This window comes from Oreochromis aureus, linkage group 14 (assembly GCF_013358895.1).
Source record: "Oreochromis aureus strain Israel breed Guangdong linkage group 14, ZZ_aureus, whole genome shotgun sequence".
Taxonomy (NCBI): Eukaryota; Metazoa; Chordata; class Actinopteri; order Cichliformes; family Cichlidae; genus Oreochromis; species Oreochromis aureus.
In genome coordinates this window covers 34,697,096-34,712,519 of record NC_052955.1, presented here as the reverse complement: position 1 = coordinate 34,712,519, position 15,424 = coordinate 34,697,096, and the positions used below count along the sequence as shown (strand labels likewise).

Sequence of the window (15,424 nt, the reverse complement as noted above, 5' to 3'; positions counted from 1 at the left end):
AAAGAGAGGGGAGCATCTGGACTGTAATGGGTGGGGAGTTCTGTGCTAAAAGCTTAATGAGCTAAACGAGTTCATCGGTTAGGTAGGCTGCAGCTCTGTTCCTCACTGAGTTTAAAGTCTGACACTCAGAACTTCTCCAGGGAGACTTGGGCTTGTTTACATGCGTGCATGTTTATGGAGATCATTTCATGCATTTTTTTTAACCCCAAATAATCTGAAATGCACTGACTGCAGCTGTAACAGAGAGACGGAGTTGAAAGAATAAACTATGCGATGTTTCCTCTCATGAAACACCAGTGAATGGGGTAAAAAGCACTTGGGCAAAGTGCCATACATTCATGCTGACAAGACAGATGTTCCAAAAAAGTCTTCTTGTAAGTTTTTACAGTGTGGGAAGTTCCAAACTTTTTAAAACTGACTGATATCAGTGATGGTATGACGTGCAGTCATCCATGCTCTGTTTTTTGTGGATCATCACTATTAATATCATCCAAAGCACAGTGGAAGCATTTACTGCTTCCGCTGTACTAAAACTGGATGTAACGAGTGTTGGCAAGCGTGTTTTACCTCTAGTTCCTCTCAGTTCCACATATTCCACTCAGTAAGTGGTAGACGTGAAAACTGAGCTTAAATGAGCATGAACAAGTTGATATGTTGTTTTTTAAAATTCATTGTAAATTAAGTGTTTTGTTCTTCCCTTTATTTGACTTCAAAACAGATTCTACAACAGACCAACTATTAAAGTAGACTTGCTGGTGATGGTTAGGTTTGTGGGTCGGGGATCTATGTAACCTCAAAGTTCTCTAAGATGTGTGTGTGCAGATTGCAGGTAGAGAATCTGAGCGAGACTGTGAGGTTGTTCTGAGAGCTGATGCTGCTAACAGTCAAGAAGGGAGACGCAGTGAGCACCAGTCTGCACCACCTGTTTGCTCTCTGATCAGTGACAGACAAACCAACAACCATTAGACATTTTTGTACAAACACATATTTATTCCACGTCTAAGAAAAGACCAGATTTTGATACAAATTGGACAACAAAGATCTGCTTTAGTTAAACAGATTACGTTTAATTTACTCAATTAACGTGGAAACACAGATTAGTTGAAATGTCTAAAAACAAGGATTCCTGAAGTCAACCATGAAGGTTTACAACATTTGTAGAACAAACACCTTCAAACCAGTTTGAAACTTTACATCAGCAAATTATAATTCAATAAATCTGTCATGTTTTCCTGCAACAAATTGTTTCAGAGAATTAAATTCTGCAGAGTAAAACCAGCAGGTTTAGCAGAAGAGCAGCACAGTCCCCCGTCTTCGTATTGACAGGATACAGAGGGCCTCAGCATTGAGCTAGAGGTCACATGTGTTTTAGAAGCGTTATGAGATCAGTACATGCCTCAGTGATGCCTGTGAAACAGAGTTGAAGTGTAAAAATACAAAAGGTGCACAGCTGGACCGATCAAAGAGAGGAGCTGAGTGTTCTGTCAGACACATGTGAGCCAGATGATGGTGCAGGTCTGAAAGTACTGTCCCTGCAGCCTCTGCTGCTATTAGTAGCGTGTCTATTCACTGCGCTTCAGCAAAACAACACAAAGATGAGCTTTGCATTTTATATCATCAAGTTTTGCTTTGTTTTTTTTCTGTTTTTTTGTGATTAAAAACAACACTGGGAAAACAAGAGGTGCTTTATTTGACTAATTACCACACGTCTGATAACGATGGGCTTCCCTGGGCTTTTAGTTCCTGCAGCACCTGATCGTTCCTGGGGGTTTGGAAGACTTTTGTTTGGAAAGTAATGTAAGAAAACATGATGTAAACATGAACTTAATAATCTGTCTGATAGATTTGTGGGATTTTTAATGTATGGTGGAGTGTTTAGCCTGATCATCCTGGTAGAGAGGTTGAGACAGCGAGAGATTTACTGGAAGCAAATGATATGATTGCAAGCTAAAAGAGGAAGTAGTGGTGCCAAGTTGTGCTTATACTATAAATAATGATTAATTAATTACTCATTTATATAAATATTCAGTGCACATGAGCTTCACCTCTAACACTATAATGTTATAAAAGATCATTATAAAACCATGGGAGAAACCACAAGACACACTTTGTGCGCACAGGTCAAAGGTCAGCCCCACTGTTGTAGACTGGGATACCCAGGTGCTCTTTCCCAGTGAGTGCTGATTTCCGGCGAACACTCACCACCAGGGTACCGTCAGGATTAAGGGTCCCACTGACTGACAGGGGGTCCATATCCTCAGGGAACAGGGACTTATGGGTGAACGTGTCACTGATGCTGCCATCATCCAAAACCTGAAGGATGGAGATGAAAAGTCAAACAAGGGATTGACAGCTGGGAATGAAAAGAAAGAAAGGGCACAGAAAAGTGAGAAGAGCAACAAGGCCAGGGAAGGTGCTGGGGTGCATAAAGAAGGTGAGAAGCAGTGAAAGAGATAGAGGCAAGGAGTGCTGCACTGCTCAGCTGGTGAAGAACAAGCGGGGGGGAAACAGAGGCAGAGGAAAATGAGCACTGACTGCTGCTCTCTGAAGACGCTTTTTCACTGTTGTAGGTCTTCAAGGCAGGTTGAACGCTTGTGGATTTTTGCCAATTTGCCTTCTTAACCCTGTTAAAATGATTTTCCTGCACTGCGGCGAAGGCTCTTCCCACTTCCCCTTCTGCTCTCTCACCTTTTAAACATGATTAACGTCAAACTGTGAGGGGAGGCGGAGAATGAGAAAGCCGGACAGGCACCAAGCTCCAGCTTGTCTGCAGTTCAACAGACCACGTCTGAGTCCCATGTGATGGATATGACAGTGGCCCAGATAATTTTACTGTACAACAGTCAGTCACTTTTGATTTACGAGAAGATGCTGTCTTCTCGTAAACATGTTTTATTATGGTAAATTCTGTGGTTTTTGGCTTTTTGGGGGGGGCTTAAGAAATTATTTTATGTCTGCTTATGATCCCTCGTGTGATTTAATGTCGCACTGATGGTGAGACACAGATGGAACAGCCAAGCTTTGTTGGTCTAGGTGCATCTCTGCACTCCCACAGTCAGACAACAGAGTATTAACTCCCCACTTTTACAGCCTATACCACCAAGAGAGCACCAAATCAAGATTAACATCTTTTACATGTACATAGTATGTGATTTTTTTTCTATTGTGCTTTTAACCTTAATACTTTTATAAATTTTAAACACCTGATAGTCCCACACGTCAGAAATTTTGTAGTCCTCTGCATTTAACCCAGTCACTCAATGGGCAGCTACCAATCCAGCCCAAGGAGCAGTGTGTAGAGTACCTCAGGGTAGCCGTTCAGTGGATTCAAACCACTGACCTTCTGATTATTGGGCGACCGCTCTACCTACTGAGCTATCCCTGTCATCCCTGTCAAATTTAACTATCATCAGCTCATCTGTTTTGAGAGTGTGCTACATATTCCACCTTATCTACCTCATACTGCTGGAAATACTTCCACTAGAAGGAATAATCCCAGTCAAATCCTCAAGACCAAACAGCTGCCTTTCACCATTAATTCACTGATACTTGGTCAAGGGAAGCAAGGACACAAAGTGTAGAATTTCTACCTGAGACCAGGTTCTCTGAGTTCAGTTGAAGTATCAACGGCTGAAATAGATGCCTGGAGTCCCCTGGTTAAAGTGCTATGCTGGTTCATTATTTTCATGGTAACCAAGGAGCTGTTATACCTCTGGCAAGGAAATGTTAAGAAAATGTTTCTGTATAAGGAAGTGTGTATGATTTTTTTTTTTTTCCCTAATCATAACCAATTAGTACCTAAACCTAACTGTATAATATAAAGTCTGACTTAATGCATAAACCTAACCAAACAGTGTCATTAAAGGTAAAGTGCAAACAAAATGGTCCCAGCAGAACTTATTCTTGTCTTATGGTTGAAAGTCATGTGATCTCTTCACCCCATCTGACTCCTGACATTGACATTTGTAAATTATGATGAGGGCTTTCTGACTAAGTCAGAATGGAAGAATATGTTATTGTATTTGCCTTCAGAAACTCACAAAAATCCCAAATTATTGGAGTCATTCATGGAAATTAGAAAGCATTCATAATAGTTCAAAAAATTCAAAATATTAATCAGTGATTCAAATGGCAGATGTCATACTTTGTGATCAACAAACAAATCATTGGACATGACTAATGATAATTCATGGCAGCAGCTGATTTGTTTGCAGTGATTTTGTAACAATAACAGCTTTACCCAGACGTGAGTGATGCATCCCAGCGGTCCCACGAGTACGCTCATGCACATTTGCCGACAAGCATGCTACAAGAGTTCACAAATACCCTGCTAATTCCCCCTCATTCATTCAGAAATCCCAAAACACACATACACCTACACACCTTCTGGGCGTGGATGACCACGTGTTGGTTGTAGGCCAGCACCACTACATCATGTGGCTCAAACTGGCTGACATCAGCTGACATGTAGTAGCTGTCTCCCAGACATCTCACTACACCACCTGTGCTGGTCTGTCCAACTGTTGCAGCGCCCCCCACAGGAGCTGCAGAATAAATGCACAAACATTACAACCGTATAAAGCAATATAGTTAATGCTCTAAAAAATAGTCAGCTCCAGATTGCAGTTCCTCTAATAGCCTCTTGAGGCTGAGTCCCATAGTGCATCAATTGCCATTGACACCCAGAAAGAAATAGCACAAATAATAGTATTAAAAGTGGATTTATAGAATTTTTAAAACAATCTTGGCCCTCATAACTGTTTTTAATCTTTTTTTTTCTTTTTAACTTTTTTAGGACTTTGTTAACCCTTCAAAGTTTTCATTACTAAGTGGTGTCACTGAATTTGACATCTTGACTTTGTTTGCTGTGTTTGTGTCTTCAGTAGCATATTTCAATAATATTGAATATAAAAAAGGCATACAAATAATATGTCTATTGTTAACATAGTTTTGTAAGCAAGGTGCAAAGCTAGCAAGCTAGCTAATGCATAACATAGCACTTCCATCTCTCCTCTAAATAGGAGGCTCCTGAAAAACAAGATGGTGATTATCATGAAGCTGAACCGGGGCCTTCAAAGTGCAGAGTTGACAACCAATGGGTGACATCACGATGGGTGCCTCCATTTTCCGTATACAGTCTATGTTTTCAGCCTAATTAAATGAGATGTTATTGAGTCAGTGCACTGTGTTTATTTACAAAGTCCACAGACTGGATTATTCAGGATTACTTATGGCACTAGCTCGTTTCTAACATGAGATTGAGAGCAACTGTTAAGCTTCCTTGAGAGGCACTGTCATTATGAAATTAGAAAAAATGTTAAGTGAAGTCATTTAATTTAATCTTATATTTTTAAAACAAAATATGCACAGTAAACACAAATTATTGGTTAATTTATGAGTTCTAAACAGTTTACTCAAACTACTGTGCATTTCAGTGTGCTTCATCTATTAGTTTGACACTGAACGTTTTAGCTCTCCATACAGAGTGCTGAGTCCAGGTATTATTTCTCAGTCATTTGGGTTGTTTCCAGATTTTAAACCACAATCTGTGCACTTAGAGGCCAGTGGACGCCAGACAGGGACAGACTGAAGGGTCAGTCTGAGCCGTCAGTGTGTTTTACTGCTAGTCAGAAAATAAACAATCTTTTGGTAAAGAAGAGACGCAACAGGACAAGAATTGCTTTCATTGTATTTCTGCCTTCAGTCCCGATCAGTTCTCAGGTAGCTCATGAGAAATTGAAAATATTCCTATTCAGTGAAATAAAATTTTTAGTCCGGTTATTGATTTTGCTTTAATCTGCCTGTAGCCTCATAAACCTTTTACTATTTCTGGTCATTACAGCTCTGTGCCCTGTGCAGCATAACTCATTTAACATGTCATCATAAGTCTATATCTGCACTCCACCTTTGCTGTAATAATTTTCACCTTGTTATTAAATGCACTGCATTTATACAGCTCTTTTCCAGCCTTATTGACCACACAGAGTTACTTCTTTATTTGACCTGGCGGACAATGTCTGGAGCCATGTGCGCTCTCACAGCTAAGGCTGGTTGCTATTTTTCGGGTCTTTTTTATTCATTTAACCTAGGCCTAGGCCTCTTTTTCTGCTTATGTGCAAAATAAAGAAAAGCGCTACGACTTACCATCACAGTACTCGTGAGCAGCTACTCGAAAACAGCTAATGTGGAGCACGATGAAACTAAGATGACCTTTTTTGTGCACTTCTGTCACACATAATAACAGCAAATTAAATCACATCGATCAGATCAAAGAATACACAAACCCTACGACCTTTTGATCAATAATTTTTTATTGTCTGGTGACCCTTTGTTAAGGCCCTTCACTGAACAGTGACTCAAACCATAGCAGGTCTTTCAGGCTTGTGATTTTTATTCTTGCTGAAGGATCACAAAAACATAAAAATACATGTTTTTATGTCTTTATGAAACTAAAAACAGAAGCACAAATGTGTAAGTTATGCATTTCTGTGTCTTTATGTGCGCCAGTGTAGATCAATCCAAATATTGATAGTACTGATACAAACATTGGCATCAGATCGATTCTGGTGTGATAGGATCAATACTTTATTTCTATCCTCTAACAACAGAAGCTGACCCAAAGTGCATTAGAGACAGGCACATTTGCTTTCCAGCTCTCCAAACAAACAGCATCAAAATACATGAAAAGCTGAAAGGTGTGTTTTGTTGTATTAGCTAATTACTGTGGAAAGTAAAAATCACAATGTGGTAATTAGAAGTGTTCAAAATGTGCAATTTAACGACGATTAATCTGATAAATCATAGCACTTAGCTTTCCCCTGATCTTATAGGTTAAAAGTATCGGTAACCTTCTGGTATCAGCATTACTGGCCCTTGGTAGTGAATCAATAGCAAAATTTGCAGTATTTCATGTTCAAAAATGCACAAAATTACACAGGAATATTTTCTTTTTGCAGTATTTTTGTGACCAAAAACATTGTAAAAGTTTAGCTAGCTATAAGTTGGCATGACTAACTCCTGAGGTAATTAATGACTTCCAGTGCTCTGAGCTATGGAGTTGTTCCTCACTGTTGTGACTGCACAGGGATGCAAACATAGACATATAAATCATGGATGTAGCTTCTGGGTCAGAAAAACGAATTAAGTGCAAAAGTGCCTTAAACCTGCATCCTATGTGAAGGACCACCAGATGGCGAAAGCTGTGGTTGCAAAAAGACCTCCAGTCCTATAGCAGTCTGTGGAAAAATAGCTTTTTGACTTGACCTCTACGAACACTTTTCTGATGAGTTTATAAGCTCAGTCGTTCATTTCTGGGCGTGTTCAATACAGTTATACTATGTTTCAGAATGGAGTATTATCTTTTGTGCAGTAATTTTGGCTAAATAAGTGTTTATCGCTTCCTTATTTGAATATTAGGTAAGAAGATGTTGAATACATTTTTCAAAAATTTAAATTTAGTAATTTGCTGCTGCCCCCGCGACCCGGCCTCGGATAAAGCGGATGAAGATGGATGGATGGATGAATGGATAAATTTAGTAAAGAAAAGCCCTGCGTGAAGAAACCCCCCAAAATGCAGGTGTAGTATATATTAACCTATACTGGCACAAGAGTTCCTTACCATCATGCCCATAGGAGGGTCTGCTGTGCCTTCTGAATGGGGCCAGACAGTTTGGTCCTCCAGGGCCCTCCTCTCCAAACAGACTGGAATGATCGGCGTAGTCGAGAAAAGGCTCAAGAATGGTATCCAGTGAATCAGGTGATCCACCCAGAGACCCCTCTGTGCAGTAAGAGCTAGAAGTGCTGTAGCGTGCTGATGAGCGGTACGATGAGGAAGATCTGCGGCTGGAAGATGTCAGCGATGCCATATTGAGGGACACGCACGGCGCCAAAACACAGTCTGACTCTTTGAGCAACCAGGCTTCAGAAAACAAGATTTTGTTTTAAATACAAGGCTCTACTGACAAAATACAGCAGACGTAGTGGGCAACCCAAATCTACTCTCCAGCCAGAGGTCTTGCTGTGGGCTTTTATAATGCACTGGTGCATTGTGGGTCAGTGGAGCACACTGTGGGCTTTACTATACCGTATCTCTCCTGTGGCCATAAATGGCATTTTGTTTGACCACTGGGCCAAGAATGTAACGGACAAACTGATAAGGAGTGGAGACCCCTTCTTATTCACACACTCACACACTCACACACACACACACACACACACACACAGGGCAGAGATAAGTGAAGAGGACCTCTTGGAGATGCTTCTGGCATGTAGTCAGAAATAGCAAAGTGATGGGCTGACCCCACACGTGATGCAAGCAGTTTATCAATAATGCAAGAACAAATTGGCCATTGAAATCCTTCTAAACTGCTAATGGAATAAAAGATACTTTAAGATGTGTAACGGAGAGTGTTTTCCCCAGAAAACAGATTTCAGAACAAAAGTTAAAGGTTGTTGTTTTTTACCTTTTTCCCTCCAGAAAGAGCCAGTGTAAATTCAGCCCCTGTTGACCTTTTCCATTCCCCCTCTAAAAGCTTTAATTGTAATGACATTTGCCTTCTGATGATACAGTCGCCCTCCAAACAGTGCCACACATCAACAATGACATTCAAGAGCGTCATATTAATACGTTTTATGGTATGTGTGTTTGTGCATTTTTCATCCGAGGATGTGAAAAATGACATTCAGCAGCATGTCATTTTGCCCTTCGGGCTAACGCCAGCCTCACTTGGAGCAGGGACACAATCATGTACAAGCTATAAACCTGAAACAATCCAGTTAATACAAGCAGCATACATCAACATGACAGTCCCAATTTGTGCTCTCAGGTGAAACACTTGTATCCGTCCTTGTATAAAATATTATGCATTAATAAATCCTCTGCAGTGTTTTTCTTTTAAAGAGCCTTTTCAGAGCTTTTCAAACATCTTAATTATATGAGCTAAATATGCACAAAACACACAAAATGGACAAACATTGAAAAATGTAGAAACTCAGCCGTGTGTCCTTCAGTGTCTCACACTCAGCGGTAGAGGGGTTCATCTGTCCTGCCCCACCCCCAATGTCTCCACTGGGAATAGTTTTAGTCTCTTGTGGCACATTATGGTCTCTGGAGCCAGAACATAGAGTCTCTGCTGACCTCTAACAGATGGTGTGTCTTAGCTGCAACATGGATGATGGGATAAAAATGGTCAACTAGTGTTAATGAGGTAAAAGGCTAGAAATAGCAGCTGCTGCGAATTAAATCTTAAACTGTAGAAATTCTTCAAATTCGGCCACTTGTGCTGGAAACATGTATAAAATCATCAATTACTTTCAAATATAACGCCTAACAAAAAGCAACAGGCAAGGATGGGAATGTCTGGCCCTCTATTGGTCCAGACTGAAATACTTCATACTTCACTGATGAATTAATTGTTCCATGGAACTGCATGCTTTCCAGCCATCATCCAGTGAGACTTTGGTACTAATGCCTTCAAGCACACTCACTTTGTGTTCCTACCTGGTGGGTTTGAAAAAAACAGACACATACAGTTTAACTTTGGCTTTCTCGAGAATGAGCACACCCACAAAAAGAAGAAAACGATCTGACACTTGCTACAATCATGGCATGTGTGTTGGTGTCATTCCAGTGTGACTTGTGCTTGCACTTTCTATAACTTGGCACGCACACAGTGCAGGTGGTTTGGAGGCACAAATGTGCAGTCAGGCTGGTCTGTGGTATATCGCTGCAGGAACAAAGATTTCTACACACACAGAGAGATTACTGCAGCGGCTGGAAATGTCACAGGCTAGTAATGGCTGGACCCAGAAAGCAGACTCAAACAACTGACGTTAAGCTTAAATGGTTTATTTAAACAAATGGAGCTGATACATGTACAGTGAAGACGTTTAATAGCAAAGGGCAGCGGACTGCTAGAATCTGGAAGAGGAGAGACAGTATTAGCAGTGACTGGCAGGCTCAGAGTGTGACTGAGGAGCATTCTTACTTAAGAGGTGACAGTTAAAGGCTGAGGCAGGCAGTCTCACTTCTGTGAGTCATGTGGTGAGCAGTGGAGAGTGGGCAGGCAGGTGGGTTTGCAGGTGAGTACTGATATCCACTTTGTCTTGATGGGGGAAACAGCCAAACCAGGCAAACGCCTAAGCAGAGGACAGAGTATTTACAAAAACAAGACATCAAGGATGGCACACAAGGACAATTTACCTCTATAGTAGCAAAGAAACACAGCCAGAGCCAAAAAATGATTTGTCATATTTAAACTAGAGATGGCACGATACCACTTTTTTATGTCCGATACCGATACCGATATCATAAATTTGGATATCTGCCGATACCGATATGAATCCGATATAGTGTGTTTTTTAATCAATAAAACTGTTTTTTTAATATCTTGCTGCATTTTGTATAAGTTCATACTCAAGTTTAAATAAACAACAACACTAAAGCTATTCTGTTATACCTGTATGTAAAAAAATACACTGCACCCAAAATATTTCATAGTTCAGGAACACTGATCAATCTAATAAACTTAATCCTCCCTATTCTGGTATTTTAAAGAGTACTTAGCAGAAATATTAAGCAACCTAACTAATAGGGTTGCAAACTCCCAGCAAAAAAAAAAATAGGGAACCACCCCCACCCTCCACCTCATGATGCTTAATCGATGTAATCAACTTTAATTTGATGCAGGGTGAAAAAAAATGCACAGAAATAAATTATTTTTCAAGAATAATTAAATAGATTCAACATCTTTCTTCAACAGAATTGCAGAATTCACAGATGGTACCTTCTCAAAGAAAAAAGTACTATAGCTTACTAGGGTATATTAGACTTAACAGTTACTATATACAGTAATGGACTTCTATACATTTTAAATCAGATTAAAACTTTGGGTGTAAGATTCAGATAATTATTTATTAAAAGCTAGGCATTTTAAATGAGAATAAGAAAGAAAAGTATGTCTTTGTGCCCCTTTTCCCTGTTCATGCCCTATCGGCCCCCTGGCTACACTTTGCTAGATCCGCCCCTGCACAGTTACCAGCTGTCAGCTACGTGAAAAGGATCCTGGTGTAGAAAGTAATATTAAATAAATTCTAACAACAGCTTATCAAGCTTAAACGTGCTGCTGTTGTTCAGCCGCTGGTTTCCTCTTTCTGGTGCAAAGTGGACCAAAAACAAAGAAGAGAGACGGACTCGCGACAGAAAAGCCGATCAGCTGATCGTTAAGCAGTTTCACGATTGAAGTAGCCGCAGGAAGGTGAGGGAGAGAGAGTCAGTCGCTCCATATATCGGTTGTTAAGCTTAACATGGGAACGCTTTACAAACATTCAGAGATGAACTTACACACTTGCTTTACTTCTCTCTGGGATAACTTCCTCGGAGATGAAATGCTGGTTTGGTAGCAGGCTACAAATACACACAGCCGCTCTATCACGTGAGCACACTGCTCCTACGTGCTACGGTTATGAGCCGAGTTACGCCGTGTCGCAAGTTTTGTGAGGTGTTTTTTTGATATTTAATGGATCGGATTACATTTTTTATTTCTCGCCGATATCCGATCCAGTAATTTAGGTCAGTATCGGACCGATACCGATACGTAATATCGGATCGGTCCATCTCTAATTTAAACTGCTGCAGATAACTTGTTGGCCTATAATCTGTGATACGTATGTCAAATATATCTCTCATGAATCACAGAAAGTCATTCTGAGCCACAAACAACATACCTGTCACAAGGCAGAAGCAGTTTTGGGCAAAATGACTTTTATATACCCTTTATTTATCCAGCTATAAAGTCTCAAAGGACTAGACTGAATATCTGAATAATATAGCTACAATAATAGAATAGAATAGAATAGAATTCAACTTTATTGTCATTGCACATGCACAGGTACAGGGCAACGAAATGCAGTTGCCCTGTACCTGCACTCAATAACACTGAGTCATAATGATACTTGCAGAATAGGTACATTTACCAAAATAAACAAAGATATTACACATAAAAGACAAAGAAAAAAAACAGAACAGAAATCTCTTTCTGGCTCAATACTGACCCTTAAGTACACAGTTTTGATGATGATAACAGACTGCAGGTGTGTAACAGCCAGCCTGAGGAAATGTGATTGGTGATTATGCAGGAGTCTGCCCACATCACCACCGGAAAGCACAGAGACAAGAAAAACAGCTCCACCACAGCCTGCCCCAGTCCTAACAGGAAAAGACCAAACATTCAGCAGAATTAGGGCAGATTTTTATTGCAATAGAACGTAACGATTACTGGGCTGTGCAAACATCACAGTTTACACGAACAATGACCAGCAAGTTTCACGCCCTTATTTTTGCTGTTCTATTTGCATACACTGAGAGCCACGTTTACAACGTTTTAGACAAATTTCCACTGCTCTGTGATGAACAATAAAGATTTTTCTGATTTGTATTCTGATAAGTTACACCGTGACACTGAAGGCGATGTCATTAACTTTCTGTTTTGTTTTGTTTTTAACTGGATGTGAGAGTTCAATCTGACCAGGAAACTGAAAGCACTGCACGCTTCAATTTTCAAATCAATTTTATTTATACAGTGCCAAATCACAACAACAGTCACCTCAAGGCACTTTATATTGTAAGGTAGATCCTACAATTAACCCTACATACAGAGAAAAACTCAACAATCAGATGACCCCCTATGAGCAAGCACTTTAGGGACAGTGGGAAGGAAAAACTCCCTTTTAACAGGAAAAAACCTGTTATATGGTAACCGCTTATATGGTAACAGCCTGGAAACACAATCCCACATAGCAGGCAGGCCTGGCCTGGATCTGGTGTCAAGCCGGCACTGCTGGCTGACTTCTGGCATGGTAAGTGGTATGTCATCCAGCTATGGGCCAGGCCTGGTGTAGATGGCACTGTTTATCTGATGGCATGCCATATTTGGCTCGATTGTGGTTTGGTTTATGTGGCCCAGGCTCATAGAAAACAGGCTTGGCCCGGATCCGGCATCAAGCTTGCACTTCTGACTGACCGGTGTCATGGCAGAATGTATGTCAACCAGATGTGGGCCACCAAAGGGCCGTCACTCTTTGTGGTATGTGGGCCATGTGTAAGCACATTGTGTGGACCAGATCCGGGCCATACCAATTTTGCTATGTGTGATGTAGCCACGTATTAAGGGATAGTTTGACCATTATTTGGAAAAGTAGAGCCTGAGATGCCTGAAATTCATAATGAAAGTGCTTACTGGGGGGAGAGGTAATTTCTGCTATATATTATAGATTCTTTTCCAACCTGGAGAGTCGCCCCCTGGTGGTAAGTACAAAAATGCAGGTTTAAATAACAAGTGCATTGGCTTCATTTATCAGTGGGACTTTTGGCATTACTGATCTTAAATTATACAAATGATACAAAATACAAATGCGATAGCTAAATTCATGGCATTGCTGATCAGCTCTACAGGCTGGAGGGTTCTGTATAGGTTCCTGAATTTTATTATTCAGGTTAATTAAAATGTTTAATGTCGAAGATAAATTAAATTCAAGTACAGCTCTACAGCAGGTCTTCTATTAATATTCTGGATTTATATTGTCACAGTTTTCAGAATTCAAACTTTCTATATTTGAATTTTATTTAAGTCTTGACCCAGATACTACTGGATATGTTCAGCTCACAGCCTGAGCTGGGGCCATTCAAGCCCAAGTCTCATAATCAGATTTCTCACTCTGTGGCAAAAGTCTGATCTTTTCATGGCTGCCTGAGCTGGGAAGATCAGATGTGGTTCCACCCTGTTTCACAGTCTTGACAAGATGAGATTTGTAGTCTTTTTTTTTGAGTGTGTCATTTTTTTCCTCGGCCCTGGTGTCAACTTTATTTTTCTGTTATGAAAAACAGATGTAAAGCTAATCTAAAATACTCTGTAGTGCAGGTACAAGGATAAAAAAAAACAAGGGACTTTGTTCATCTTCGTAGGTTGGTATTATATGACATATTAATACTGTGCACTAGTCCTGAGAAACATTTGCATCATTAAAAGGAATGTGAGGCTGAGAGCTGATCTCCTGTCATACTGAATTATCTTTCTAGGTCAGAAAGATGTGTTTTGCCTCTTCACAGGAATGCAATGGATACATTACACCGCCGTCTGATAAATGATGTGCCTGACTCACACCGAGCTTTTCTTTTTGTCTCGAACCTCATGCTCTGCTTTTTAACCCAGACAAGAAAAGATGATCAGAGAAAAAAACGCCTCCAAGGTGAGGAGCATACAAAGACGAGAAAGACTAAATTCCACTGGAAATAAGAGGGTAAATATGAGTGAAAATGATCCTTCTTCCTGCTATTCTGAAGTCAGAATGGGATGAAAGAGACATATTTCAACAAGAATGTAGCCGCAGACAGTAGGAGCCTTGTAATGAAATACCTGCTTCTCATTTGAATGTAATCTGAATGCTTACTGATCTGATGCTCTTTGGTCCGGGAAGGTTTGGCCATGGAACTTTCACAAACATCTGCAGGTTATTAACATCTGCATTCTTCTCAAGTAATCACTACACCTGTCAACTGTTGTGTTGCCTTCTCTAAGCTCACTTCTCAACCAACTTAGTGATATATACTCACATTTTATTAGTATATTTATACTGCTTTTAATCCCCTACAAGAAAACTGATTGACATTTTTGTCTGTGAAGTTTTTGAAATGTTGTACTGAAACAACTTTTGATCAGTCAGGCATTGGTAATGGCAGCACCACAAACAGCTAATCACAGAGTGGCATTAAGAGCATAAACTGTATATAAAAGATGGAACTCTGATGTGGAAGTGCCTTAAATCTGCATTCTTTATAACGGCCTGTAGGGGGTGCTTTCTGTGTTTGCACAACGTAGTTGGATCTAATGAGAAAATTGAATATCTTTTTATTATCTTTGTTTATATTTATATGCTGGCTACAATGTTATTATATACAGTTGATGTCAAACTGTTGCAGAAAATTCATGTGAAATATATGTGGTCAGATGGTCAGTTAAGTTTATTTAACCATCCCTCACAGCCTCTGATCCTGCTCACTTTACCCTACCCTGCTTGCCAATCTACATACTTTATGCTGTGAATGAAGTCTGTGAAATTTAAAATGATTCTTTTTTGTCTTTAAGTTCGTTATAACTGGGGTTCAGCGACCCAAAACCTAATGGTGATTTACATTTGTCTGAGTGTGAACTCAGTGTCGTGCTCTGCTCTGATTTATCCATCCTCTCCACTCTTTCCTGAACCACCAAATGGATTAGCCGGCTCCCTGGGGGCCCGTGATGTCATGGAAAAATGAAATACATACTACTGCAGGATCACTGGAACCAGCTCGATTCTGTGCAGTTTGTCTCCAACGAGCGTGCTCTGCCCTGCTAATGACTTCATAATTATTATGTCATCACGTCAGGGA

The 15,424-nt window shown here is 40.2% G+C and overlaps 1 protein-coding gene across 1 annotated transcript; it reads right to left on the bottom strand.

The window, feature by feature from the left end:
• Positions 1–1,187: 1,187 nt before the first annotated feature.
• LOC116316832 (heat shock protein beta-7-like) lies at positions 1,188–7,865 on the bottom strand. The gene is made up of 3 exons (XM_031735479.2): positions 7,619–7,865; positions 4,384–4,544; positions 1,188–2,313 (listed from the first exon to the last, which is right to left on the bottom strand). The coding sequence occupies exons 1-3, from the start codon at positions 7,863–7,865 to the stop codon at positions 2,122–2,124; spliced, it is 600 nt and encodes a 199-aa protein (XP_031591339.1). The 3' UTR covers positions 1,188–2,121.
• Between the last annotated feature and the right edge of the window lie 7,559 nt (positions 7,866–15,424).